The sequence below is a fragment of the Uncinocarpus reesii genome, genomic scaffold (assembly GCF_000003515.1).
Source record: "Uncinocarpus reesii 1704 scaffold_2 genomic scaffold, whole genome shotgun sequence".
Classification (NCBI taxonomy): domain Eukaryota; kingdom Fungi; phylum Ascomycota; class Eurotiomycetes; order Onygenales; family Onygenaceae; genus Uncinocarpus; species Uncinocarpus reesii.
Window position 1 is genome coordinate 1,390,133 of NW_003052499.1, and position 23,781 is coordinate 1,413,913.

The following is a 23,781-nucleotide window of genomic DNA, read 5'->3' on the forward strand; positions in this document are numbered from 1 at the left end:
CACAGCTCCCGACTCAGCCATTCACAGGCGGACGTTGCGCTGTTTTCTTTTTAGCGTATGAACGAGGGGCAGAGGAGGAGCCAACCCCCTGGGGCGTTAGTCGGTTTCGGGCTTGGTCAGCGTCCATCACAGGGAACCAACACGCCGTTGTTTCAGTGTTTCCCTGCCACTCCTGGGCCCTCGTTCCCTTCCCGCCCCTCCAGAGTGCGCCCAGAGATATTAACTCAGGGGTTGTTCCTCGCTCTGCGCGTTCTTTTGCTCGATATTAATAACTGCTCGCCATTCTTTTCATTCCTTCCTCTGCCTTACGGGCTGTTTTCTATCGTTCTTTTATTTTCTATTCTCCCGGGCTGAGAATCATAACGCTAGTTAACTGTGTTTTCTGAGGGCGATTCGGAATACCTTTTGAGTCCCCGCGCAACATCTCTTTCGTGGTATTTTTGGTCTCTACCTACCTTGCTATCGGCAGACCGACTGAATGATGCGATGAATGCCACATTTGTGGAGCGACGATACCTGTCATAGCACGCATCAAAAACACCCATCGAGCGTCATTCAATTCATTGCTAGCTCTGGTAGCTTCGCTATCCTTTGTAGCTCTCGTCCCCTGTACGGTTTCAATGCGCGGCCCATGATCAATTAAAAGTACCCTCCTTGCGGCGCCCGTTCGGACGAAGACCAATGCGATGGGACTCCCCAAACCGCCATCCAGCCTTGAGGGCCATTGCTCTATAGTTTTCAACAATACGCTCTATGTTTATACCCCTACAACTTTTATGTCCCTACCGTTGGCACGAAATGCCAGCTGGAGCAAGCTTCCAATGGGCCAGTCGGTGGAGGGCGCTGCGTGTGTAAAGGGAAGTGCTGATGGCGACCCCAATAACCTCGCTCTTTATCTTGTAGGCGGAAAGAGTATGGCTCCCGATTACCTTGGCCTTCAGCGATACTCGTTTTTGGATCAGAAGTGGGAGACCATCTTGCCGGACACCAACGATATTCAAAATCGTATTGACCATGCATCGATTTATCTCAACGCCTCTGCTTCTCTTCTGGTGTACGCCGGATCGCAGAATGGAGAAACGAACCCATCGACGCAATCCTTCACGGTCTCCGTCACACCGCCATATCGCGTGCAGTCCTTTAACTCCTATGTCCCCCCGGCGTTTCGTCCAATCCTATTACCCTGGAGCGAAGATAATGCTCTTATGATTGGTGGCTCCTCGCAAAATACAAAGGCGTTTGCATTCAGCGCCGCTCAAGGATGGCATGATACAGGTGCTACTCTGGCCAATCCTCTACCCGAAATATCCAAAGTACAGTGTGCAATTCTTTTCGGTGCTGATGGTAGCAGAATCTTGGAAGTATTCGATATGAGTATATCACCAAACTCAGTTAGCAGATATGCCATGTTGATGGCCGGAGGGGCCCCAGTCTCCCCTGCCCAACAGATTGAGACTCGCCACAATTTGAGCGCCAGGAAAAAATCCACAATTAGACGCCAAAAGCGAGGTGATCCTCTCGACGCTCCTTCTAGTGATAATTTTACCCCTACGGCAACTCGCAATGGGTTCTCACTCGCTCAAGATGTGAATTCGGGGCTAGTTGTGATCTCTGGAGGGAATCCAGAGGAGCCCTTGGCAATATTCAATCAGTCTGCAAACAGTTGGGTCGACACCGATGAATTTTTTGCTCGAAGTACCAGCGTTGTTTCATCTACAAGCACTCCGTTACCGTCACGCACTCTTGATGTGCCCACGAACAATATATCTACCACATTGCCAGCAGAGACATCTTCTACCCTCCAGTCAAACAACGACGACAGTTCAGGCAAGCGGACCTTGACCATGATCGGTGCAACACTAGGTGCACTTCTGGGCATAGCTGCACTTCTGATCGTCATTTTATTATTACTTGGATGGAGGAAGCGCAAAAACAAACGTGCAAAGCCCGAGATAAACAACCGACTCTCGAATGATTCCAATTTTGGTTTTCATGATCAGGGCATGCAGCCCTTGACTCGTAACGTCCAGCCCATGGCCCGAGGCCCCGTTCCATCTGCACATTCGTGGGCCATGGTGACCGGCGAAGCAGGCGGGAGTTCTTCCAGGTCGCTCTTCACATCGTTTACCGAAGTGCCTCCTGGAGACCTTAACAAAAAGCGGGACCCGTTGCAAACTATCGAAACAGGCCAACCTCATTCAAGTTCAGTATCGAAACCCGAAGTTACAGGGGTAGCGAAATCCACTAATCACGATCTCCGGTGTGATCGGTTTACAGATGAAGACTGGACTAAATATTTCTATGGAAACCGTCCTAGCAATGGACGAAACGATGACGCGCTGCGATCAACAGTTTCTTCCCAAGACACCAAGTCCGATTATCGAGAAAATTCCTGGCCACACCCCCCCAATGGACAGCCATCTTTAAGTATTGGGACGGTAGGACATACTCAACCTTTGGGTGTTGTGACATCTGGAAGCCCTAGCACGGAGCATGTCCCAGAATTTGAGACTTATATCGCCCAGCACGGCTTGAAGGCGAAAATCTCGAGCGGAGACTCCATTAGCATTGCCTCGGATGAATCCTACGATGATAAGGCTGACATGTCCTCATCCCACATGCCCCATAATACCGGTGATGGTTTCAATATGATCTCTCTCAGAACATCGTTCGGGGATAACAGAGTTGCAAGCAGCACTTATTCTGCTAGTTTGTATCAACCAAACGACTCAAACTCGTTTGTACTGTCAGGGGAACAGGACCGCCCACCAACGCTGTGGCCGCGCGACTCACCAAGGCTAAAACCTTCGGACCAACAAACACCTGGCGCCCAGCTGAGTTCTGATATAAGTTGGCTCAATCTTGGCAAGCATAAATAAGCGACCTTCGTCCGTTCTTAAGGCTGTCTTATCAGCTTTGCAACGTTGCCTCGAAAGATCGATTTGCGTTCCTCCCGTCGCCAAACCCCTTCTCAACTTAATAACAATCCCCTGTCTATTGACATCATCCTATTGCGAAAACATTGCTTTTCTTCCCATGCCAGGGGTCCAGCGATTTGGAAATTTGACCCCGGTGCTTTGTACTAATGATATCCTCGACTTGCCCTGAATTAAAGAGAAAACTGCATCCGTTTGGGGCGTCTGGGTCGCCTGTTCTGACTTGAATGCTCTTTTGCCGTTTCCTAATTCGTTTCTTCCGAATGCCACCCTTTTTATACGTGTTTCCTTGAGTTGAAGAACTTGATTACATTCTCTCATTCTTGCCTCCCCTGTAAATCTAGCAATGGGTGCTCTTCTCCAGGACCTAAAATATTTCATACCTCGAATGTCTGAGTTTGGATGTAACCAATGTTTGATTCTCTTTGCGTCGTGCTGGTTGCGTCTTCTTCCTTTCTTCCCTCTTCGTTTTCGCCGTCTAGTGCAATATCGTGTTTACTGCCAATGTCCTATAGATGATTTCTGGTTATCTTCATGCCCATGTAAGGAGCTTGCGTTTTTGCCTAATATAAGATACCCATTATTCCATAATTGAGAACGTGGCTTGAGGATAGGGCTCAGAAGCTATGATTTGTTTTCATTATTGGTTCCATCCCTAATCTATACTTGGGAAATTTGAATCGTCTCGTGAATTCTCGGCAAGGAATTTTGCTACAAAAAATCGACTAGAAATACCGGTGTTCCCCAGGACGAGGCCAGACGAGGCCACGAACTTGCCACTTTTCTCTTTCTAGGAGGCTCCCACGTGGGTGATAGCAGCTAGGCATGACTGACAGAATAAAAGGCACAAGGTTCTATAAAAATCAAAGATCACCGCCCCATTTGGCTATCGCCGCGACGGCCGTCATCTAGCCGCTTGCGGAGTCAAGATCATCCCGTCATTGATCACTTAAGCCTCTGAGAACAAGGGTCTGGTACCGATGGCCGACAAATAAGACGCTCGAACACATATCTAGCGCCTGTTATTCTTGCGAGTGGCTAAATCACGAACTCATGCTGTGGAACCAGCCTGCTCGATAATCGAAGCCTCACGTGGATGCGTGTCCCATGGGAGCACGGAAACGACCCAGTTGACCCTGCAGAGACCCTGAGACAGGCTGTATGTATGCATTATGTATAAGGTTGTCGCATGATAATGCCTGCGCATGGTCCTCACCCTAATCTTGCGCCTAGCTATCTCACCGAGTTCTTCTCCAGCCTAGTGTCTGTGCAACATTGCGAAAAATATGTTTTCGCGATGCGGGGCATCAAACTTGGTTGGCTCCCATTTCTTTCTTTTTTTTTTTTTTTATTTTTCGTTTCGGGCAGCGGAAAATATACAGAGGACTTTCTTGGTTGATTTCTCCGGTGTGCCATTTCAGAATACGGTCGTTTCCGTTGGCAGGGAAATGTGAGGCCTTCCTTCATCACAGCGGCCTTCTCGGGAGTTGGAAATCCTGGAGATTGATTTAATTCGTTTTGTCTTCCCAGCTACGTAAAAGGAGATTCTTCCCCAGGTGTTGCGCTATTTCAGGGTTTCCAACCCACTCCATGTAGGAGTATGGGGTAAGCAAACCCGAGCCAACTCGTGAGGTAGCCACGTTTGCGGAGAAGATTGAATAACCGTTGCTTGGACATGGGGTTCCCGAAAGTGATCAGTCAGATCCCTCAAATGCCCATGTATGTATTAGCAGAAGTGGGTTCTTGGCTGTTGATCAGGACAGGGTGCAGAAGTCAAGTCAACAGACAGCTGGGTCCAAAGGGAGCAGATGAGCTCGCATAGTTAACGAGTTGTCAGACTTGATATGCAGTGGTTTCTCTAGAGCCCAGGATGATGAGCCTCGCAGCGACTTGTTGGATCCAAAGGTGGTTGTCTAACTCGTAACTTGTTAGTTATTAGCTAGCTAGTTAACTCGTTAACTCGTTAACTAACTAGTTAGGTTAACTAACTTAGCTTGTCTTAGCCAACAGATAATCCAACGTTATGTCAACGTCTGTCGAGGCCACCTGTTGGATATCGTCCATCGTCCTCCACAGAGGATCAACCTGCGCACTCAATCTATCTATATTGTCAAAGCAAATCCTCCCGGGAGCTAACCAACTAACCACGAGCTGTCGGCTGCAAAAACTGTGTCGAATTATCCCCCGACACTGCGCACAGGATATAGCTTACAGAGCAATCCAGCTGAATCAACTGGCCCAAATCAATTATCTGTGCAATGGATTCCTGTACATTGGTTTCCGAGTGGTTCGGCTAACTAGGCTTTCCGGTTCGTCTCCCTCTGTATCAGTTGTGGGAGAATCGCGGCCTCTGACGGAAACGCACCTTGCAAGGATGAATTGATCCAACACCAATCTGGCTGCCGTTGGCCTTGTCTTTCCTGTATATAATGAAGAATTAAGTTGTTGCAATAACCCCGTATTTTAGCCGGGGGACTGGGAACCACTGTTCCCATGAGTGCAATGCCTAGCCCGTCGTTGGGGGCTCCCGTCGTCTGTTTGGTAATTCAGTTCCTCAGTTCTCCAAGTGAATGGTGCATGTGACCACTGAAAGGTCAATCTCATCAATGATGTTAGCCTCCTCAGTGCTAGTTTGAAAACAAGTACCTTCATTTTGGGTACATTTCTCCTTTTGTTGGGCGTTGATACCGTTTTCTGACCTGCGAATCGGATCCCTCACAGCCCCCTACGCCATCGACGACTTTTGCTCCCGACTCGAGCCTTGTGCTCCTGGTAAATCAGCCCTGAGCCTCTCCGAAGATCTGATGCCGGGGCAACTTTTCTTATCATATTCGTTTCATGTTCCGTCGACTAAACCCTTTTGCCCAAACAAATTCGGTTTTTATTTTCTGTCCCGGTAACTATTTGGGTTTCTGGATAACGATCTGGTTTGAGCTGGAATTGGTCCTTGACGGCCATTGCTGGCCTCGTTTCTCACGAAAAGCTCCCTTCCGGTGACATCTAGCTGTCGGAGACGTTGCCGCTTCCTTCCTCTTCACGCCCCTTGCGCCTGGCTAAGAGATTGCTCTAATTTTAGCCTCCCTAAGCGGCTGGGGATGGAAGGGTCTACGCTTGCGCCTTGTCCGTTTAAATTGGCGTTGTCAGGGACTGTCGCTAGACTTACTACCGATGATCGTTCTTCTTAAGTTGAATACTAGACACTTTCTCAGGATATAGGAATCGCCATCGGTAGAATCTAGCCCGAATTACCAGCCCTTGTGTTCTGATAGGACACTATCCTTAGAGATTCAAACCCTCGCCGCGCGTTTCTGCCTCGAAACTATATCTTTGCTCAAGCTTCCTGACGGTAGAGCTGGGTTGTCCCATTTGACTGATAAAATTCTTTAAGAAGCTAGTGCCGTTCAGCGCTTTGTTATAGTGTTCGAAACCCGGGCGTTAAACAGACGTGCTTTGTTTAAGGTGCGATTGAGTCCTACTCCCTTCTCACTTACCGTGGTCTAACGTATTGGAAGATCACTCAGAGATCAATGGTCCTCCTTTAGTCATGTTCTAGTGATGCAATAGTGCTTGAACTGCGACTTCGTATGCGTTTGGCTTGGACCATCGAAGAGACACTATGGACTACGGTCAAGGCAAAAGAATATCCATCCTGAACAACGATGACAATCCATCATTTGCGGTTCCGCGCAGTTCCCCCAAAGCACGAGGGTCAATCTTATCTGGCGAGAGGCACCCGTCGCGGTTGAGTTCAATCCTCCCCGAAAATGATGCACCTCGAAAACAATTACTTGCAGAGCCACCCGCTACGTTTGGGTGCACTTTTTCGCATGGAGCTCAGACTTCATCATTCCAATCACATCCTCCCTGCCCGCAGTCGACGCTTGGTGGACCCGGTGACATGAGAGCGCATAAACCAAGTAAGAAAAACAAGTACCCTTGCCCGTACGCGACGTCACATTCGTGTTCTGCCACTTTTACCACTTCTGGCCACGCCGCTCGACACGGGAAAACGCACACTGGAGAGAAAAGCGTACACTGTCCCGTTTGCAACAAAGCTTTTACCCGCAAAGATAACATGAAACAACACCAACGTACACACCGCACAATAGACAGAGAAAATAGTCCTTCCAGCCAGCACGGCAAATGGTCCGAAAATGACTGGCCAAAAGCTCCGACTGCAAGGACAGAATCGTACACATTCTCGCAAACGAATATAGAATCCTCCCTGACGTCTCCGATAAGCCGACCAACTAGTTGGTCTAGCGGCTCAATGAATCATCTCCGGGCCGACCCTTCTAATTATGAGTTTTGAAAGGCTTCTAGAGCATGGAAGCCACATGCAGCGCGTATCTCTGCAGAAATAAGTGTTACGGGTGGGAGACCAAGCTCACGTGGCCAGTGTAAGGCAACCAGGCTTACTGGCCCACGTTTTGATATATTTTTCATGTTCAAGTCTTAGTGCGCACAAGCACTGTGGCTGATGTTCAAATGTTTCATGCCTATTTTTGTAAATTTTATAGGGCCAGACACTGAGACTGGCCATCCTTCCTTTCGCTGTTTTTGTTTTTACACCCGTGTCGTTAGCTGGTCCCATATCGGTAACCTAGATATACGGAGTAAAGTTGGGCATACAAGCATAATCGTTTATAAGAAGCTTTATCATGTATGCGTGTATACAATCAGCGATATAAATACGACTTGCGGTTTCATCAGCATAACCGTGGTTGGGACTGTGGGGAATGGGAAGTTGACTAAAATTAGGGGTCGGTCATTCCATGGTGGCGACCCGAGCGGGTAGATTGGGGATAAACACAGGCTGTCGGTGCGATGTCTCTCATCTCCAGACTCCAGGGAATAAAAGCGAATCGCCAATTCGCGTGATGGGATCCTGATGAACATCAGCCTGCCAAGTCGCCCCCCACTCACGCCGACTTTGCGTCACCTGCGCCACCCGTTCCCGTGAACCTCTTGATATTTCCGCAAAGGCTTCAGACAACCACCTACTTGAACTCCTGCTTGTCCTGACTAGACGACTTTTACTTGCTGCTAGATGCTGTCTGACAAGTGACGCAGAAACACGCGTGTTGAGCCCAACTACTCAGAGACCCTACATTGTCTTTGTCGTTCCCGAACCATCGAGCACTCAAGTTGTTTGTTCACACACAGGAGACAGCCGCCTAACCTCTCGCCTCTGTCGTGATGGCAGCTTCTCATTATTACCAGAACCACCCGTACAATCAGCCGCCTGGATCGGCATATCCCTCGGGGCCATATCCCAACCATCCCGCTTCAGGTATTACCGGTGACTCGAGGTATGACACGAATCCGAGACGCCGTGATGGAGACGTTTTACGATCTTCTTCCGCCCCAAAGCGAAGTCGATACGATGGTTACCACTCGTCGAATGGAGGCGAATACCGACGAGGGCGGCGGCGTAAAATTCAGGGTCAGTGGCCCTTCCCTTACTATTTTGACCAGCGGACATTATTCGACTCGCTTCACCGAAACGAGAAATTCTAAGTGGCTCCAACTGACTTGAAAACTATTAGACGATTACCGGCCTCCCCGATATTCCAGCTCTTCAGCATCCCGATCTCCTTCGCCAAAGCCGCGACGACGTAAATCCTTGGGCGAGCAAGCCCTAGCTGCGCTGGGCTTAGGGGGCTCCGACTCACGCGGAACCAAGCATCGTCGAACAGGAAGTCGGGATCGAAGCTATGATTATTACGACCCCCGCTCCCACCGAAATTACGATCGCACTAGGCGTCGGAGGGACCATCGACACCGGAGTCGAAGCTCTTCGAGATCCCCGTCACCCGGTCGCTCAGGGAAAGAGATCAGGCATGTCATAACTGCTGCGCTGACCGCGGGCGCTGCCGAGGCATATCGTGCACGCAAGGAGCCCGGTGGCTGGACCGGGGAGAAGGGAAGGCGGGTTCTGACTGCTGCGATCGGCGCGGGCGGAATCGATAAGCTGATTGAACGTGACCCCAGCAAGCATGGCAAGCGCCATATTGTAGAGTCCACTCTAGCCGGCTTAGCCACAAACCATTTAATGAATGGACCCTCTAGATCTCGATCTCATCGGCGCCATGGCCGACGTTCCAGATCAGAGGATCATGGAGGAATGAGAAATCTTGCCGCGTCGGGTGTTTTGGCCGCGGCTGGGAAGAAAGCATACGACCATTATCGTTCCAAGTCCCGAAATAGCTCCGCGCATTCGGACTATTCGAGTGACGGAAGCAGCCAACCTCGCCGCCGCCGCAAAAAGAGAAGCCAGAGCGTTACAGATTACGTTACCAAAGGTCTTGCTGCGCTAGGACTAACGGACGACGTCGATGCTAAGCGTCGCTCAAAGAGGCACCATGAGCGCAATTACGGTTCATCCGATGATGACGGTTACAGCGAAGATTATCGCCCACGTCGCCGCGAGAAGCATTCTAGACGCTCGAGGTAACCGGAATCTCCTCTCTTTTTATCTTATACGGTGCTATTGCGCTACTTGATGTGTCTTGTGTACTCGACTCCTGCGTCCTGTTTTAATTATATAATCTGTGCTCGTCTGTCCATGTTTAACGACGATAACGAATGTAACGGTCTTTGTTATTCCGAATTTATTTTAACTACAGCTATTTCTAGAATTAAATCCCATGCACTCACGTCACTGACGGGATAGTTTCGAGCCTTTGGAAGGGGTTAAGGCCGGGACCAATGCTGAGCCTGTGAAACTGTTGTAGCTTTTGGCTGGAAGATCCTTCAACTTTAGCTTGGGTTAACTAGATATACGGTACATAGGGAGTACATAGCACGGCCTTCTGCTTCGTGCCACTTAGCTTCTGTCCCTGAAGAATTGAAGATTACTGAGCATGAACTAAGCTTAGGTCCCATCCAGGGGCAAATCCCGTCTGGCCCTGAAGCTAATTCTACTTGTCCTTGACGAAGCCTTCTCCTACTTGTATAGCATGTAAATTGGCAACGAATATTAAACCTCTACTTTACGGTTCATCAAGAAAAGCAAGCAATGCAGAGAAGAACAGGAAACCAATTCGCATGGCAGAATATATCTGCGAGTCCCGTTCATTCAGCAATCAATCTAGTTACCTCTCTACTCCCAGTCTCGGAAGATATACATTGAGGACCGCTCTTTATTCCGATTGTCGGAACAAAGCATTGAAATCTGCCACCCTCTTCTCCCTCCCTTTTTTTTTTCATGAAAAAGGAACTTTTCGGGCAAATATTTCTGCCAAAATGAGATTTACCCTCGGCCCCATTCCCTTTCGCTCGCGGGATCAATTGTTCCTGATGAGCCTAGTGACAGTAAACTGCCCGATAGATGGGCCCGGCTAGTTGGAAATACTATACGGACATAGAAAAGGGCCATCCCCACAATCAACAGCTTTGTGCATGGGGGTGGCTTTGGTCGAGCTGCTGTGGATACCGCACAGAACGAGGTTACGCAGCTCCGTATTCCTTTCGGGATATCCAACTGGAGTAAGTTAAAGAGAGCCCTGCAACGCGCTTTGACGTGATGGTATTCTTCCAGACGCCCAAACCATGTGGGAATCGGGTTCTCATGCCATGGAGTCAGGGAATCCATGAAATAGGATGTACGGCTAGCTCGCCCGAAAGACGGCGGCGGCAACGACTGCGGCCGTCCTACTTCGCTTGAGACGAGAAAGTCCACCGGCGTCGATTGACCAAGTCACAGGGAAGCAAAAAGCCGATGCTTTCGCAAGTCGGGCACAAATCTTTTCATGACACACAGGGCAAGCCATGCTAATGCAGTTCAATGCATGTTCAATCGTTCTATCGCTCTAGTATGTTTAGTTACCACAGGAGGCTGGTAATAAAGGGCTTGCCTGGACAAAGATCAAATATCAATATAATAACTGCAGTAGAGGTTAGACCGGGGCCCAATGTCAAGGGCCATTCTGGGGCACCTCGGAAGACCATGCACTCATCTGAGGATAAAAATAATGAAAATGGATCCCACCAAAAATCCCTTGACGATGGGGCTCGTCCCAAGGGAATTGGGTGCTTTTTGACAGCCAGATATGTATGTTATGAGGATCACCGAACACGAGCCATGTCGTTATGCTCTCATATCTAGTTTGCATCGATTTGTCGCCAAGGTCAGGTTCTCAGATAAAATTCACTCAAAACCTTCGATTTTCCCTCGTTTCCGGCATTGAGCAATGCAAACCATGCAGGCTGGCAAAGATATTGTCTCGTTTGAGGTCTTCGGCTTTGTGAAGGCTACTTTGGCCATGTTAGTTAGTGAAGGTGATTAACTCGGCCCGGAATCGGGGCCGTGGAGAATTGGCAGCGATCAAGTAGTTACTCCTCGCACCTCTCCATTTACTTCCGCGCAACCTGCATAGTCAACGAAAGCTAACGATTCGCCAGTTGACTCCGATGTGGCGCCTCGTCGTGTATGGATATCGACACCTCCAGGATGATCTCGAGAGTGCCGAGGTCTTCCTCGGGATGTCCTGAGTAGTGCATACAGAATGTTGATAGAGCCAACAATAGTCATTACTTCTTGTTCTTGCTCAGCGTCGACTGATGAATTACCAGGGACTGTTTGACATTCAAATATTGAGAGGAAATCGGTCATTGCATAGGGAAGAGTACCAGTTACATCTAAGGTAATAACTAGGTACCTGTGCCCGTGGATATTCATTTGTATAGCTGGAAACCCGCGGAACAGATCCGCAAATATGGTGAAAAAATCACCATTTGCACCGATTCCGATTCCGTCGTGCAATGTTCTCTCCTTTCTCTTCCCGCCGGATTCACCGTTGCACTCTTCTACGAAGCCTATATGGATCGATGCGGCAGACCCGAGTGTTCATCTTTCCACAGGAGCTGCATTAGGCTGGATCAAGCGTCTAGGTTCTGGCCTTGAAAACCTCCGTGACCCGACTACTGGCGATCAAGTTGTCAAGAGAGGCGAAGTGGTGCTTATATTTAGCCCAAACCAGATATTTGTGCCAGTTGCATATCTAGGTATTGTTGGTTCAGGGCGCATTTTTAGTGGAATCAACCCAGCATACAGTGTTAATGGTGAGTCGACTAAAGCCGAGGATGGCTTCTATGAAGCTGAGCAACCAAGATATGGTTCCATTCAATTACTAACTAACCGTGATAAAAGAGGCTGTATACCAAATGAACAATACGGAGGCGAAGGTCATCCTTGTCCATCCATCCCTCCTTGAAACAGCCGTGGCAGCGGCCACAGAAGCAGGGATCCCGACAGAACGCTTATTCCAATTTTCAGAGACTGAAGTTGCTACCAGAAAGGGCGTGCGGGACTGGCGAGCGTTGTTAGCTAGTCCCGAAGCCTCTCGTAACTATCGATGGTTAGAACTAAGTGAGACTGAAAGCGCAAACACTGTTGCAACAATCAACTATTCGTCTGGCACTACTGGTCTACCTAAGGGTGTCTGTGTAGCCACCGAAATTTGATCGCCAATGTTCTCCAATCAAACTATATACGCAACGCTTTGCAGCAATACGGCCCAGAAGGGCCCCTTCAGCATAGATGGATTGGGTTTTTGCCCCTTTACCATGCGTACGGACAGATGATGACGATTCTCCACGCCGTACGCAATCAAGTGCCTATCTACCTGATGAAAAAATTTGTGTTCGAGGACTATCTTCGTGTCATACAAGACTATAAAATCACCTACCTGCACGTGGCACCGCCGGTCATGGTCATGCTTAGCAAGCGGCCAGAAACTGCCAAGTATGATCTGAGCAGCGTAGTTGAAATATCGTGCGGCGCCGCTCCATTGTCACGGGAGCTTCAGAATGAGGTCGCGAAAAAGTATGGTGTTAGCGTTAAGCAAGGCTGGGGGATGACCGAAGTGACCACCGGTGCTATTCATGTTCCCGGAGGAGTGGATGACAAGTAGGTTCCCTCAATGATTAGTTATATTCGCCGTTTCAAGACCGCGATCTTAATACATGATATAGGACCGGAAGCGTTGGGGTACTCGACCCAAATTGCGAGTGTAAACTCCTTGATGATAATGGAAACGAAGTGCCAGAGGGCGAACCTGGAGAACTATACGTACGGTCCCCTAACGTGTCAATAAGATACTGGAAAAACGAGGCCGCCACCCGAGAGACCATGTTGCCCGATGGCTGGCTTCGATCGGGTGACATTGCCATTTGCCGTGGCGATTGGTTCTGGATTGTTGACAGGAAAAAGGCGAGTAAAAAGCGACCTTTGTTGCCTGTAAACTATCAAACTAACGCCAGGAGCCAGGAACTTATCAAAGTGAATGCACTCCAAGTAGCTCCTGCAGAGCTCGAGGCCGCCTTGCTTGAAAATGACGATATAGCTGACGCAGCTGTTGTTGGCTTGAAAATGTGAGTGTAGTTAACTCGTCGGGATTTCCACTGTTGATTAGCATCGCTGACCCTGGCGTCCATTTTCTAGGAACGACGAGGAATTCCCTCGAGCGTATGTGGTGTTGAAAGAGAGTGCAAAGCAACGCAAGAATCCATTAACCCCTGAGCAAATCCAGGAGTGGATAAAGCCGCGGGTTGCTAAGCACAAGTGGTTAACAGGCGGAGTCGCGCTCATCGATGAGGTGCCTAAGCTTCCGAGCGGCAAGATTGTCAGGAAGGTCATGAAAGAATGGGCCGCGCGCGACGCAGCTCGACTCCAGGGAATATCAAGAGCAAAATTGTAGCGGAGAATTGTTGCCTTGAAAGTCTATAGAAGCAACCATGGCAGATTCTGGGGTCAGGAAAGCCTTCAAATAACTGTAGACTCACCGTAAATAAGTTAAATGAGACCCTCAATTCATTTGATGATTTACATGAACGGATTGCGGCTTCATCTATGAAAACAGCTTATGCTCCATTGAACCACTTGTCCTTCAGTAACTCCTCTGCCGTAGGCCTATCTCGCGGGTCAAGTTTCATAATCTTACAAATGAACTCGCGGTTCTCCCCCGAAAGCCTCGCGTCTTCGGCCAGGGCAAATGGCTTCCGCTGCTTACTGCTCATCCTTTCAACGTAGTCGTTCAGCTGCATTGCCATGTCCGCTCGTTCCTCATCCGCTATCTCTGCGAACTTCTTTGGAAGTGGCCCGAAGAGATTTATCTGCTTAATCATGATGTACGCTGGGTATTTCTCATCCGCAGGGTCAATGTTCCCAGGCTTAAAGATATGCCAGCCCTTTCCCCAGATCAAGCTTATGAGCTGTACCGCAGATATCAGCGGGTTTGCCTCACAAATGACATGGTAACTAAACTCACAGTCGTCCCGAATGACCAGATGTCTGTCGGTGGTCCCCACTTTAGATTGAGCATGGCTTCTGGACTTCGAAAAATACCCGCGCCAATGATGTGTCCATCCTCAGAATCGGCCAATGTGTCAATATTGCACGCGTCCCCACAATCACCAAGCGCTACTTCACATATGGCTTTTGAGTCATTCTCGTAGTTGACCAGAATATTGTCCGGTTTGACGTCTGTCCTCCCGAGGCGTGTTAACCTTCAGAAATCCACAAACATGGTCACTGCGGGCAGAGTTAAAAGCACCGTACCCGTATGGATAAAGCCATCGCCATGCAGAGCTGCAAGAGCCTGAAGAACGGTTCTCGCAACCAACTTGAGCTCCCGTCCCTCAATAATCCTTGACTTGGACAGGTTCAACAGGTTGTCATCAAAATATCTCAGCACCAGTAGCGGAGGATCCTGGATTTGGTCGACCAGTCGTCGGATTCCGGGGTGCTTCTCATATCTTTCTAAAACCATGCGCTCGTTTTCCAAACGGTGCGCTGGTGCCGATTTCAGGATGTATTTGGTGCAGCAATGGGAGCCACTAGCCGTATTAGCCTGATTAACTAGCGTCCAGGGTGGTTGTTGACTATTCCGCCGCCCCAATGATGTCCTAAGCAATGCTCAGTGATGTTTAGTCAGCATGATGTTCCATCATTTCCTATATAGGTAGGTATAGGAAGTTCCGCACCCGTCCGCGTCCGGATTAGCGCCCACGTCACGCCGCCCTATCTTCACCCCTCCTCACCCCGTCGTCACCCCGGTCGTCACCCTCTTCACCTGGCCCTCACCACCTTCACCCTCTGCTTCACCCGGTCCTCACCTCGTCGCCTCGATGGGTCAACTTTACGCGATGGACCGCAGCGACTCGGTCCTCGCAGCATGGCTGGGTCCAATTCACGGAGAGAGCGCCGAAGGACCGGCAAGAAGCTTCCACACACCGTGACAAACTCTGGCACAATGGTGCGCTCCCCTTCTTTCCCCATCCATCCCAACTGTCTCTGTTCCCGGCAGAGCGCCGTGTGCTACTGGTGGCTGACCTTCCGAAGTTCATTCGCGAGGAGTTGGACAAGCACGTCCCGGTGTGCCGTGAGCCGCATGTGCGGAAGTATCTGACATTGATTCACTTTCAAAACGTCCTCCAGCAGCTCTGGCGGCATGACTGGCACCTCTACAAGTTCCCCATCCACCGTATCTACATGTCCAGCTTGCTCAAGAATTGCATGTACTCATCTGGGAGGCTGGGGGAGTATCTCGAGTCAACCGCGCGCTATGGAACAGGCCGCGGGCTCTATATCCCGGAGGTGAGTGGGCCGCTGAAGGAATGGGAGGACAGAGGGCATTTGTGACTGCCAGCTGATCAACCAACATAGAGTCTGACCATCCTGGTGATCCGTAACGGGCAAGGGAGGCCGGAGATAATTGTCGCCCCCAAGAGGGACGCGAAGAACATGTCCAACCGGAAGACAAAGCAGTGTGTTCACCCCCGCTCCATTCTCCCACCCCCTTCCCCCCTTCCCCCCTTCCCCCCTTCCCCCTTCCCGACCTTACCTTCTCTGATTGGAGCTGAAACCCGTTATCCACCGCAGTCCGCGTCATCCTATGCCCGAGGTTATCGAGTCCCTTCCGATCTATCTTGATCCCGTCCCTGGAGCCGCTGCTTTGTGGTCTCGGACGTGGGCCTTTTTCCGTGACTACACGACCGTGAATGAGATCCTTTGCACTGAGCCCTTCACCGGGATGAGCCCCTGCTACTAACCTGCGTCTGGGGGCCCACCTAGACTTCCCTTGTTCGCGGACACCCCGGCATTCCCGATCCCGGCCAAGGAAGAGCCGGTTGATGGCGGCGGCCGGAGGGCAACGCGAGGCACCACTCCGTTTTGTGAAGCCATCTCAGAAGACGGGCCGACGGGAAAGATCCTCACAGCCGCCTGGTTCACTCATCAACTACCGGCCCTCGGCCGTCGGGCTGGTTATAACGAGAATATACGCACGCACGACATACGCGCGGAAGCTCTGGTCAAGGCGGACGGTAAGTCCCACCCTTCATACCTCACCGGCCCGGAGTGGGGAAGGCGGTGACGGAACCGGTGGCTCCTCTGTCGCACTGCTAACATCTGTGGTCCGCCAAAACAGAGAATGGCTACTCACCCGATCAGAGGATGCAATTTGGCGGTCACAGCGACCCCCGTATCTTCTTCAATGACTACATGAGTTCGGTGTCAAGCGTGCAGGGTGTCGGGAACATCCTCAACCTAACGCTGCGCGACGATATCAGCCAGCACTTCCGCGGCCTGTTGATGAGGCGTCACCCTCAGATGTGGCAGTCTCTCCCCGCGAAACTCCGTCAAGATTTGGAGGGGGGGGGGGGCCGAGTGCACTAAGCTGAACAACCAGATCCGGGCACTGACGGAAGGTATCCAGTCCGCAGCTTCAGATGCTGAGCGCCAGGATTCTAAAATTGAGAGGCAAAGTGTCTACGTGCAGAAATATAAGCTTATCGCTCAGGAGTTGGAGAAATGGCAGTCGCGGCAAGCCCGGGAACGGAAGCCCGGTGTGGACGCGGATACTGAGAATGATTACACAATCACCTCCCACTGGAGGTGGTTTGAACGGGCTTCCCACCTGATGCCGGAACGGAAGAGACTAAGCACCATGCTCTTCCTCCCTGTCCCCCTCCGGAGCCCGGAAGGGCGGCAGGTCCTGCTGGATATGGTCGCCCTCTGCCGGCAGAGGAGCAACGTGTCCGACCACCCAGCCCTTGTAGCGGGGGAGATGACTGCTGCCCTGCAGCTCAGTGTTCGACTCCTGTCAAAGAGTTGGTCACCCTCCCATGACCTTGGACAGTGGAAAAAAGCTAACCAAATCTTGGCGTGTGTCTTGACCAGGCTGCCAAAGCGAGAGAGGTGGCGTCACATCTACCAATGCCGCAGGGCCCGGCTGCGGCGACAGCATGGGTTTGCGGGCGTGTGTTTCATCTGCTTTGAGTGGTTCACTAGCGCGGTCGAGTTCGAGCAGCACTGTCAGCATCATCTCTCCCATCCCGAGACGATCCCCATGGACCACGGCTACCTCGAAGTCTCCGGAATGCTGGCGTGGCCGGCCTACTGCCCTCGCTGCCTTGGCGATACGGGCCTCCCCTGCAGTCGACGGCTGAAGGCTTTCACGAACCAGCAGTCGTTCCAACGGCATATGGAGAAACATTACACCGAACTGCATGGCCTCAAGTCCATTCAATGCGGTTCTCCACACTGTGACTCTGTCTACAGCTCAGTGCAGGAGCTCCAGTGCCATTATGATGACACTCATAGCATCCCCGCACCCACTCGCCGGGCCGAGATCGGGTCAAGAGCGAGCCAACCGGCCCCGAAATCATGTCCGAGTGGGACAATACATGTCTATGAGTGCTTTGAACGAGGGATCATGCAGAAGTTGGGTCGCAGTCGGCCGGTTTTCGGGGTATAAACTGAATCCTCTAGAGAATAAAGACAGCGCGTGTTCCCGTTCCGTTAAACTAGCTTCAGGTTTTCTGTCCTGAAATAATGTTTCGAAGTTGTATTCGGGATGAGGTGTTTTATCCTGATCGTACCACGAATCAAGGGCTTTTTCGGGAACACAGTAACGTCCCTTCCATTGTGCCGGAAGCGGACCTAAGCGTTGAACTATGGTTGTTACCATGCCACCATTTGCCCACGTGTGGAAAGGTGAATATTCAAGATATAGTTCCGTAAATATGCACATGTAGCTCCATATATCACAGGCGAAACTTGGATCGTAGTTGTGAAGCCGCTCCGGAGAGCAAAAGTTAATAGGCGGCCTACCTGGTTGGGTGACAGGAGAACCAGGTTTCATTGCCAAAGCAAAGTCGCCGAGGTAAAACTTCTCTGTTCGTAACTCGTCGGGGATTTCGATAGGCTTAACAACCTCCCCTTGTTTCCACGGGTTATCAGGTACCTTCATCTTTAGGGGACGGCCTAAAAGCTTGTATTTTGCGGCTCTGTCGAGATTTTCGAGGGGAGCCATACCCCACATGACGTTTCCACCATTTATGTCTCGAGAGCAGTTAGTACGCATATCTGTGGTATAGAGCTTGTTCACTTACCACGGTGTACGAGCCCAGCTTCATGTAGGTTTGCCAAACCCTCAAGTAACTGCCTCGCAGCCGACATGCGGGCGGCCATAGTTATCCCCTTCAGCCCATAAAGGGGATTAAGAGATGGACCGCGTAAGGGAAACACGAGAACTCGGTGATCAGAATCTTTGCCGCGAAGGATAAAGCTTGCTATGGAAGTGACAAGATGAGAGGTATCCTTCACAGTACACTTTATCTCTTCGAGCATTTTGTATTCATATTCTCCTGAATTTCTCGCGGTGATTTTGAGAGCCACATCCCTCCGGCGTTTGAGATCATGGGCCATCCAAACAGTAGAAAAACCGCCATGTCCAAGTTTATGGTCGATCTGGTACGTTTGATTGATCACCTCTCCGATGCGGATGGGGTAGAACTCGTATTCGTAAGGCCATTCGGTATACTCCGTAACATCAAGATCATCCTCGGAGTCCACGAAGTCGCCATACTCGGCTCCGCCAATATCTGTGGGGGACTGTATCGTCGCTGTTACCGCCATCTTCGATGTGGCTTTCAGAGGATGGGATAGGAGGTATAATGGTGACGGCTGTCGGAGGAGAGTGGCATGGTTGAAATGGAATAGTGGTGACTGCTCTCGAAGCGAAGTGACAGAGTTGAAATTGTATAGTTTTCGCATAACACTATTAGGAAGCCATAGGGTATGCGGAATCACAAAAAGAGTTAAGTGAAGGTGAGGGAGGGAGAAGATAAAAGAAGTAATGATGATGAATTCTTAACGCCTGGGGGCACGTAACTACGCAGCTGAGTAATCAGACCGCCCTGCTTCACCTTTCCTCACCCTGCTTCAGGGCAGGGGTGGTTTAAAGCAGCCTGCCTTCTGGGGGAATCCAGATCTAGTTACAAAGGGGAATTTTCTATCAAGTCCAAATCTTCCTATGGCTTTTAGAGGTAGTTTGGGCAGCTACTCATTCCACCTGAGTGATTTAAGATACCATAGATAAATTTTGAGACTCGAAGCATTGAATATGCGCTTGTTGATGCCCTAGACTCTTGCTCGGCTTAGCATTTCAGGTGTGGAAGCTGGTTTTTACATTCTCATCCTCACGGCCTGCTTCCGTCAAACACCCTCATGGTTCTATGAGCTATACCCGTTAAAAGTCCTGCAATGTACTCCCGTGGCTTCTCTTCAGTTTCTCCGATGGCGGGAATCGGAAAGATCTGGCGTGCCTCTCGTCCGCTTGGCTTTCCATTCATACGCTTCCAATCGTCTTCAGTATTCCGACCAGGCTACAATTTCTATACCTCGGCTGTACATAGCCATGGAAAGTACACCTTTGGTGGCGGGGGCTCCCTAAGCACATCAAGATATGGCGACTTATCGTTCGAAAGGGCTCGTTTATGCGGAAGCTATCCCGGTTCTTCAATAGAAAGGCAATATGCCACCAGGTCTAAAGGAGGGGTTACTGCAGACGAGTATATTCAAGAAATACAAGACCTGTATGTCGGTTCATTCCTTGTGCAGAAGCATCATATCCGACCAGAGTCCAATAGAACCCGCTGGGGTTAGCCTGCAACATTATGGAAATCGGAGGCTAACTTTACCTTTAGATATGAAATAGCCAAAGATGAGGTGCTTGGATTGTTCAACGTAGCCTTTCAGAATAGATTATTAACATCCTTGCAGTTAGAAATCGCGACAGAATCAACGAGCGCTTCTACGATTTACGCGGCATCTGATCGTGAAGCACTCCGCGAAGCTTTTGATGATCTAGATCAGTTATACACCGCCTACACAGGGTCCAGGCCGCATCTCCCGAGTATAGAAGAGCAGCAGGCTGAAGATAAAGGACGGGATGAAAAAGAGTCCAAGAAGGGGACCACTTTTGACCCCCATAATATCTCACCAGATGTTAGGGAGGAGATCAGGCGCAGAGTTGGTCAGCGGATACGTGAGTTGAGGAATGCAGTTGAGGTTCTTGAGGAATCTTCGCGGTCAGAGTGATCGGTACTTCAGGCATGAACATAATCCTATTTCAACAGAAAAGGTTTGTTGGCCTTGAATGTATGTACAAAGTTTCAGGACACTAGCATTAGATAGGTCTGATTGTTTCAAAGTATAATAATGATTTATTTATATTCATTAGTGGCTATAAGCCAGCATCCTTGAACGCAATTTGCATTCAGCATTATTGATTTGGCATAAAATTTGATTTGAACCTGCAGCTCTCAAGCTTGTGGAGCTGTCAAGTTCCCAATGGGTGAAGTTAATCGGGTCGGTAGAGCACTGGGATGCTTATGAGTTCCCTTTAGATGACGCTTTAGCTGGTCTATAGCAGCAGGAATTAGAATAAATAGAGCTCAAAAAAGGGTTTTTAGGTTCTTCGGAAGTATACCTGGTCTAGTAAAGCTTTTTGAACATCCAATATAAGGACATTTGTGTTTTCGTTCACCATGTGCTGTATGACATGATTCAGCCAATAGTTCGAGAACGAGATATAGGCAGTAACTGTATTAACTTACTCAATTTGTGACTAGACATATTTGACGACTGGGAAATGTCAGCTCGATATCTGACAATATACCTGGGCGATCACTTACATCTCCTGTCTCAAAATTGCAGCCTGGGTGATTACATTTAAATGGCTTCTCGCCTGTATGAGTGCGCATGTGGGTTTCTGCTAGCTGTTAGAAATGGGAGAATTAATGGTGTTTTGGCGTTAGACTCACTTAATTCACTGCTATCTGTAAACTGCTTCCCGCACTCTTTACACTTATATGGTTTATCTCCTCGGTGACTTCGTTCATGTCTCTCCAAAGTAGCTTGCCGAGCAAAAGGTTTACCACAAATCGAGCACCGAAAACTCTTATCTAATCGATAATATCAGCATTGTAGGGACTTAAACCAGGGTCGAAGCAGGGAGCAACTTAAGGGGGGGGGCATACAATTGCTATGTGTCAAGAAATGCCCTTGCAGCTTAGATTTTTGGGAAAATGGTTCATCTGGGCGCGAACATCCCTCCCAGCAGCAGTAATAGCCTTGACCCTGGCATCCTTGACTAGGATCGGCGTGTGCAACGGTGAGATGTTTCTGCAGACTGCCCGCGTCTGGGAATATTGCACCGCAGATTGTATTTTCTAGCTTGTTTCCCACCCATCGGCAGATGTGCAACCCGTCGGTCCCCATGAAATCGGGACTAGCAAATGCAGATGCACTGCTCATTTCCTGGTGTGAAGAAGTAGGGACAGGGCTGGACTGGATGCTTAAACTAGGCGTAGTACGTGTCGATGTCGTGACCGTCCGTGCTGCTTCGTGTTGTCGACATAGTTGCGAAGCTAAAGCTTGTAGAGATCCGTGCTGATACCGATGGTGTAACACTCTGGAGGTCTGTAACGAAGCAAAAGGTGCTGACATCCCAGAACAATTTTCGAGAGTCAAACCATTGTCTAATTTTTGTTGATATGTACAATCATCCGCACTATTGCAAAGCTCCTGCGCACTGCCGATACAGATCGATCCTAGACCATGCGTTAAACATGAACCAGGAACCATATGAGTTCGGGGTCCGAATGGTTGTTGGCTATAATAGTGGCCATGGCCTAAGGACTTAACAGAGCCGGGCAATTCAGAGGAAGGCGTCGCTGGGGCTCCCATCGAGTGAGTATGTGAAGGAAAGGAGGTTTCCAGGTTTTGGCCATGGAATCCACAGTTTAGATGTTCGGGGTTTAGGCTTGTACAGTCCCAGTTTATGGACCCGTCCTGGTTCAAAAAGGTATTTTCAAGGCCGTGTTGCACATCGCCATAATGCGACCCCATGCAGTGTTCATCGAAGCAAGCGGTGGTCGGATTTTGGCATTGTGAATTATGACAATAGGATTCGGAGCAGATAGTGGACTTGTCACAGTCGACGAAGCCGTCGCAAACAGTTGTGCATTTATCAGAACAGTCGTCCATATCGCAACACTCCACTGATAAATCGCATGGCAGTGACTGATGATTTTCAAATTCGGCACCACTCCAACAGGCAAGATCTAAGCATTCTGGAGGTGAAGGGAGATTGTTGCCGGCCATGTGGAAGTTCTCCCAATGGCATTCTAGGCAGAACGGGTCCGACTCAGGATTTTGCGACATGGATCTAGAGTTCTAACCCGCAAAAGCTCCAAGTCTGACCACAAAATTCATCGACAACCGATCTCCCGGAAGGTGACCAAGTCGACCGTTCGTTTGTGCTGGAGACCTTCAGTGGGCGTCAGTCCGTGATTGGGTGATAGGGGCCAAAGGAGCACGTACCCTGAGAAAGAATTGGCGAGGCAGAGGCAGGAAGATGCGAAGGCGCTCGCAAGCACAAGCAGTTGGCTGGCGATGGTTGGGAGTTTGGTGATAAAAGAAAACACACAAAGTGATCGCGATGGGGACCTTGGTGGTTGACCGGTCTTTCGTCACCGGATTATATAAGCACCCGAACCCCACGTATGCCAGTTGGGCTAGCCCGATGAGGCTAGCCCGAGCCACGTGAGGCTTTCTCCGGCTTGGCGGTGGAGGCTAACCCAAAGCGCAACCACTCGACGTCTCCCGCTTCGTTCGCTTCCCACTCGTATTTCGCCCGCACGGAGTACGAAGCACTGAAATGGGAAATCTCTGTTCGAAGTCCTCGAATCCCTCGGATGCCTTTGCCCAACCGGGTCGAGTCCTAGGAACCGCTCCCGACCCTGCACCTTCTCGTGTCCCTGTTCCCCAGAAGAAGGTTAATTCATCCGCTGGAAGAACACTTGGTAGCAACCCTGGGACGGGCGGTGGGGACGCAGAGGCGCGCAGTGCTGCTGCGAGAGCAGCGGAGGTAGGTTGACAATATGTCTTTTCTTCAAGCGTGCCCGCGTTTTCTACCTTGGCCTATGTTGATCTTTCTGCATTCTGATTTGGTGACACTTCCAGGAACGAGCTGCAAAGCAGAATGCTGCCTCAAATAAAGGCAAATTAAGCTCGCAGCTTGCGGCGCAAAAGGCCAAGACCCAGAGTAGGACTCTCAATGAGTCCAGTCAAAACGAACGGGCTGCAAGGGAAGTGGATGCTGCCGAAACTTCAAGGAGATGGGATTAATTGCATCCTGCACACGGGATTCGTTTTTGTTTTTTTGGTTAGGAAAGGCGACGGGTGGGATGTTGATGGTCGATGGCCAATACATGGGCTGACTGGTTACGTGCCCGCATCTACGTACGGACAATTCTTTGTTTGTGAATGCCCTCTGTCATGATATGCCTCTACTCTTGTTAATCCGAGGCGCCTTGGGGTTACGACTTGTGTTACTATTGATACTCCTAAGAAAACCTAGAAACCGTTTACTTTCGTGGCTTGGGATATTATGGGACGAAATATGTACTCTGATCTCCAAATGGCGATGCAAAACCCGGCTGCCAACCCTGGAAAGCATCTCTTATAGTTAGGATGGTGTAATTATATCTA

The 23,781-nt window shown here is 49.9% G+C and overlaps 13 protein-coding genes across 13 annotated transcripts in view; 9 read left to right on the plus strand and 4 right to left on the minus strand.

Moving 5' to 3' along the window:
* The window catches only part of UREG_03429 (pre-mRNA splicing factor CLF1), a gene marked incomplete at both ends in the record, with an annotated part of 5,491 nt that extends 2,612 nt beyond the window's left edge, over positions 1-2,879 (plus strand). Inside the window, 2 exons of the mRNA XM_002543866.1 lie at positions 55-115; positions 647-2,879. Coding sequence (XP_002543912.1) covers positions 55-115; positions 647-2,879 — 2,294 coding nt within the window. The remainder of the gene's footprint in view (positions 1-54; positions 116-646) is intronic.
* Positions 2,880-4,925: 2,046 nt separating this feature from the next.
* Positions 4,926-5,894, minus strand: UREG_03430 (uncharacterized protein; the record flags this gene model as incomplete). The annotated part of the gene is made up of 4 exons (XM_002543867.1): positions 4,926-5,038; positions 5,082-5,126; positions 5,302-5,356; positions 5,838-5,894. The coding sequence occupies 4 exons, from the start codon at positions 5,892-5,894 to the stop codon at positions 4,926-4,928; spliced, it is 270 nt and encodes an 89-aa protein (XP_002543913.1).
* A 658-nt stretch (positions 5,895-6,552) lies between these two features.
* On the plus strand, positions 6,553-7,248 carry UREG_03431 (uncharacterized protein; the record flags this gene model as incomplete). The annotated part of the gene is made up of 1 exon (XM_002543868.1): positions 6,553-7,248. One exon carries the CDS (start codon positions 6,553-6,555, stop codon positions 7,246-7,248), a length of 696 nt encoding a protein of 231 aa, XP_002543914.1.
* An 887-nt stretch (positions 7,249-8,135) lies between these two features.
* On the plus strand, positions 8,136-9,673 carry UREG_03432 (uncharacterized protein; the record flags this gene model as incomplete). Its single annotated transcript, XM_002543869.1, has 3 exons — positions 8,136-8,382; positions 8,486-9,389; positions 9,613-9,673. 3 exons carry the CDS (start codon positions 8,136-8,138, stop codon positions 9,671-9,673), a joined length of 1,212 nt encoding a protein of 403 aa, XP_002543915.1.
* Positions 9,674-10,184: 511 nt separating this feature from the next.
* UREG_03433 (uncharacterized protein) lies at positions 10,185-10,633 on the plus strand (the record flags this gene model as incomplete). Its single annotated transcript, XM_002543870.1, has 3 exons — positions 10,185-10,253; positions 10,307-10,427; positions 10,554-10,633. 3 exons carry the CDS (start codon positions 10,185-10,187, stop codon positions 10,631-10,633), a joined length of 270 nt encoding a protein of 89 aa, XP_002543916.1.
* A 507-nt stretch (positions 10,634-11,140) lies between these two features.
* On the plus strand, positions 11,141-11,432 carry UREG_03434 (uncharacterized protein; the record flags this gene model as incomplete). Its single annotated transcript, XM_002543871.1, has 2 exons — positions 11,141-11,209; positions 11,343-11,432. The coding sequence occupies 2 exons, from the start codon at positions 11,141-11,143 to the stop codon at positions 11,430-11,432; spliced, it is 159 nt and encodes a 52-aa protein (XP_002543917.1).
* A 224-nt stretch (positions 11,433-11,656) lies between these two features.
* Positions 11,657-13,639, plus strand: UREG_03435 (uncharacterized protein; the record flags this gene model as incomplete). Its single annotated transcript, XM_002543872.1, has 5 exons — positions 11,657-12,002; positions 12,091-12,380; positions 12,449-12,849; positions 12,915-13,313; positions 13,384-13,639. The coding sequence occupies 5 exons, from the start codon at positions 11,657-11,659 to the stop codon at positions 13,637-13,639; spliced, it is 1,692 nt and encodes a 563-aa protein (XP_002543918.1).
* A 163-nt stretch (positions 13,640-13,802) lies between these two features.
* On the minus strand, positions 13,803-14,710 carry UREG_03436 (uncharacterized protein; the record flags this gene model as incomplete). The annotated part of the gene is made up of 3 exons (XM_002543873.1): positions 13,803-14,153; positions 14,210-14,424; positions 14,500-14,710. 3 exons carry the CDS (start codon positions 14,708-14,710, stop codon positions 13,803-13,805), a joined length of 777 nt encoding a protein of 258 aa, XP_002543919.1.
* A 722-nt stretch (positions 14,711-15,432) lies between these two features.
* Positions 15,433-17,698, plus strand: UREG_03437 (uncharacterized protein; the record flags this gene model as incomplete). Its single annotated transcript, XM_002543874.1, has 6 exons — positions 15,433-15,537; positions 15,607-15,707; positions 15,823-15,909; positions 16,090-16,265; positions 16,370-16,608; positions 16,658-17,698. 6 exons carry the CDS (start codon positions 15,433-15,435, stop codon positions 17,696-17,698), a joined length of 1,749 nt encoding a protein of 582 aa, XP_002543920.1.
* Positions 17,699-17,987: 289 nt separating this feature from the next.
* On the minus strand, positions 17,988-18,861 carry UREG_03438 (uncharacterized protein; the record flags this gene model as incomplete). The annotated part of the gene is made up of 3 exons (XM_002543875.1): positions 17,988-18,022; positions 18,055-18,285; positions 18,336-18,861. 3 exons carry the CDS (start codon positions 18,859-18,861, stop codon positions 17,988-17,990), a joined length of 792 nt encoding a protein of 263 aa, XP_002543921.1.
* A 627-nt stretch (positions 18,862-19,488) lies between these two features.
* UREG_03439 (uncharacterized protein) lies at positions 19,489-20,325 on the plus strand (the record flags this gene model as incomplete). Its single annotated transcript, XM_002543876.1, has 2 exons — positions 19,489-19,820; positions 19,932-20,325. The coding sequence occupies 2 exons, from the start codon at positions 19,489-19,491 to the stop codon at positions 20,323-20,325; spliced, it is 726 nt and encodes a 241-aa protein (XP_002543922.1).
* A 370-nt stretch (positions 20,326-20,695) lies between these two features.
* Positions 20,696-22,275, minus strand: UREG_03440 (uncharacterized protein; the record flags this gene model as incomplete). The annotated part of the gene is made up of 4 exons (XM_002543877.1): positions 20,696-20,779; positions 20,922-20,974; positions 21,051-21,191; positions 21,267-22,275. 4 exons carry the CDS (start codon positions 22,273-22,275, stop codon positions 20,696-20,698), a joined length of 1,287 nt encoding a protein of 428 aa, XP_002543923.1.
* A 673-nt stretch (positions 22,276-22,948) lies between these two features.
* On the plus strand, positions 22,949-23,418 carry UREG_03441 (uncharacterized protein; the record flags this gene model as incomplete). Its single annotated transcript, XM_002543878.1, has 2 exons — positions 22,949-23,158; positions 23,254-23,418. The coding sequence occupies 2 exons, from the start codon at positions 22,949-22,951 to the stop codon at positions 23,416-23,418; spliced, it is 375 nt and encodes a 124-aa protein (XP_002543924.1).
* Between the last annotated feature and the right edge of the window lie 363 nt (positions 23,419-23,781).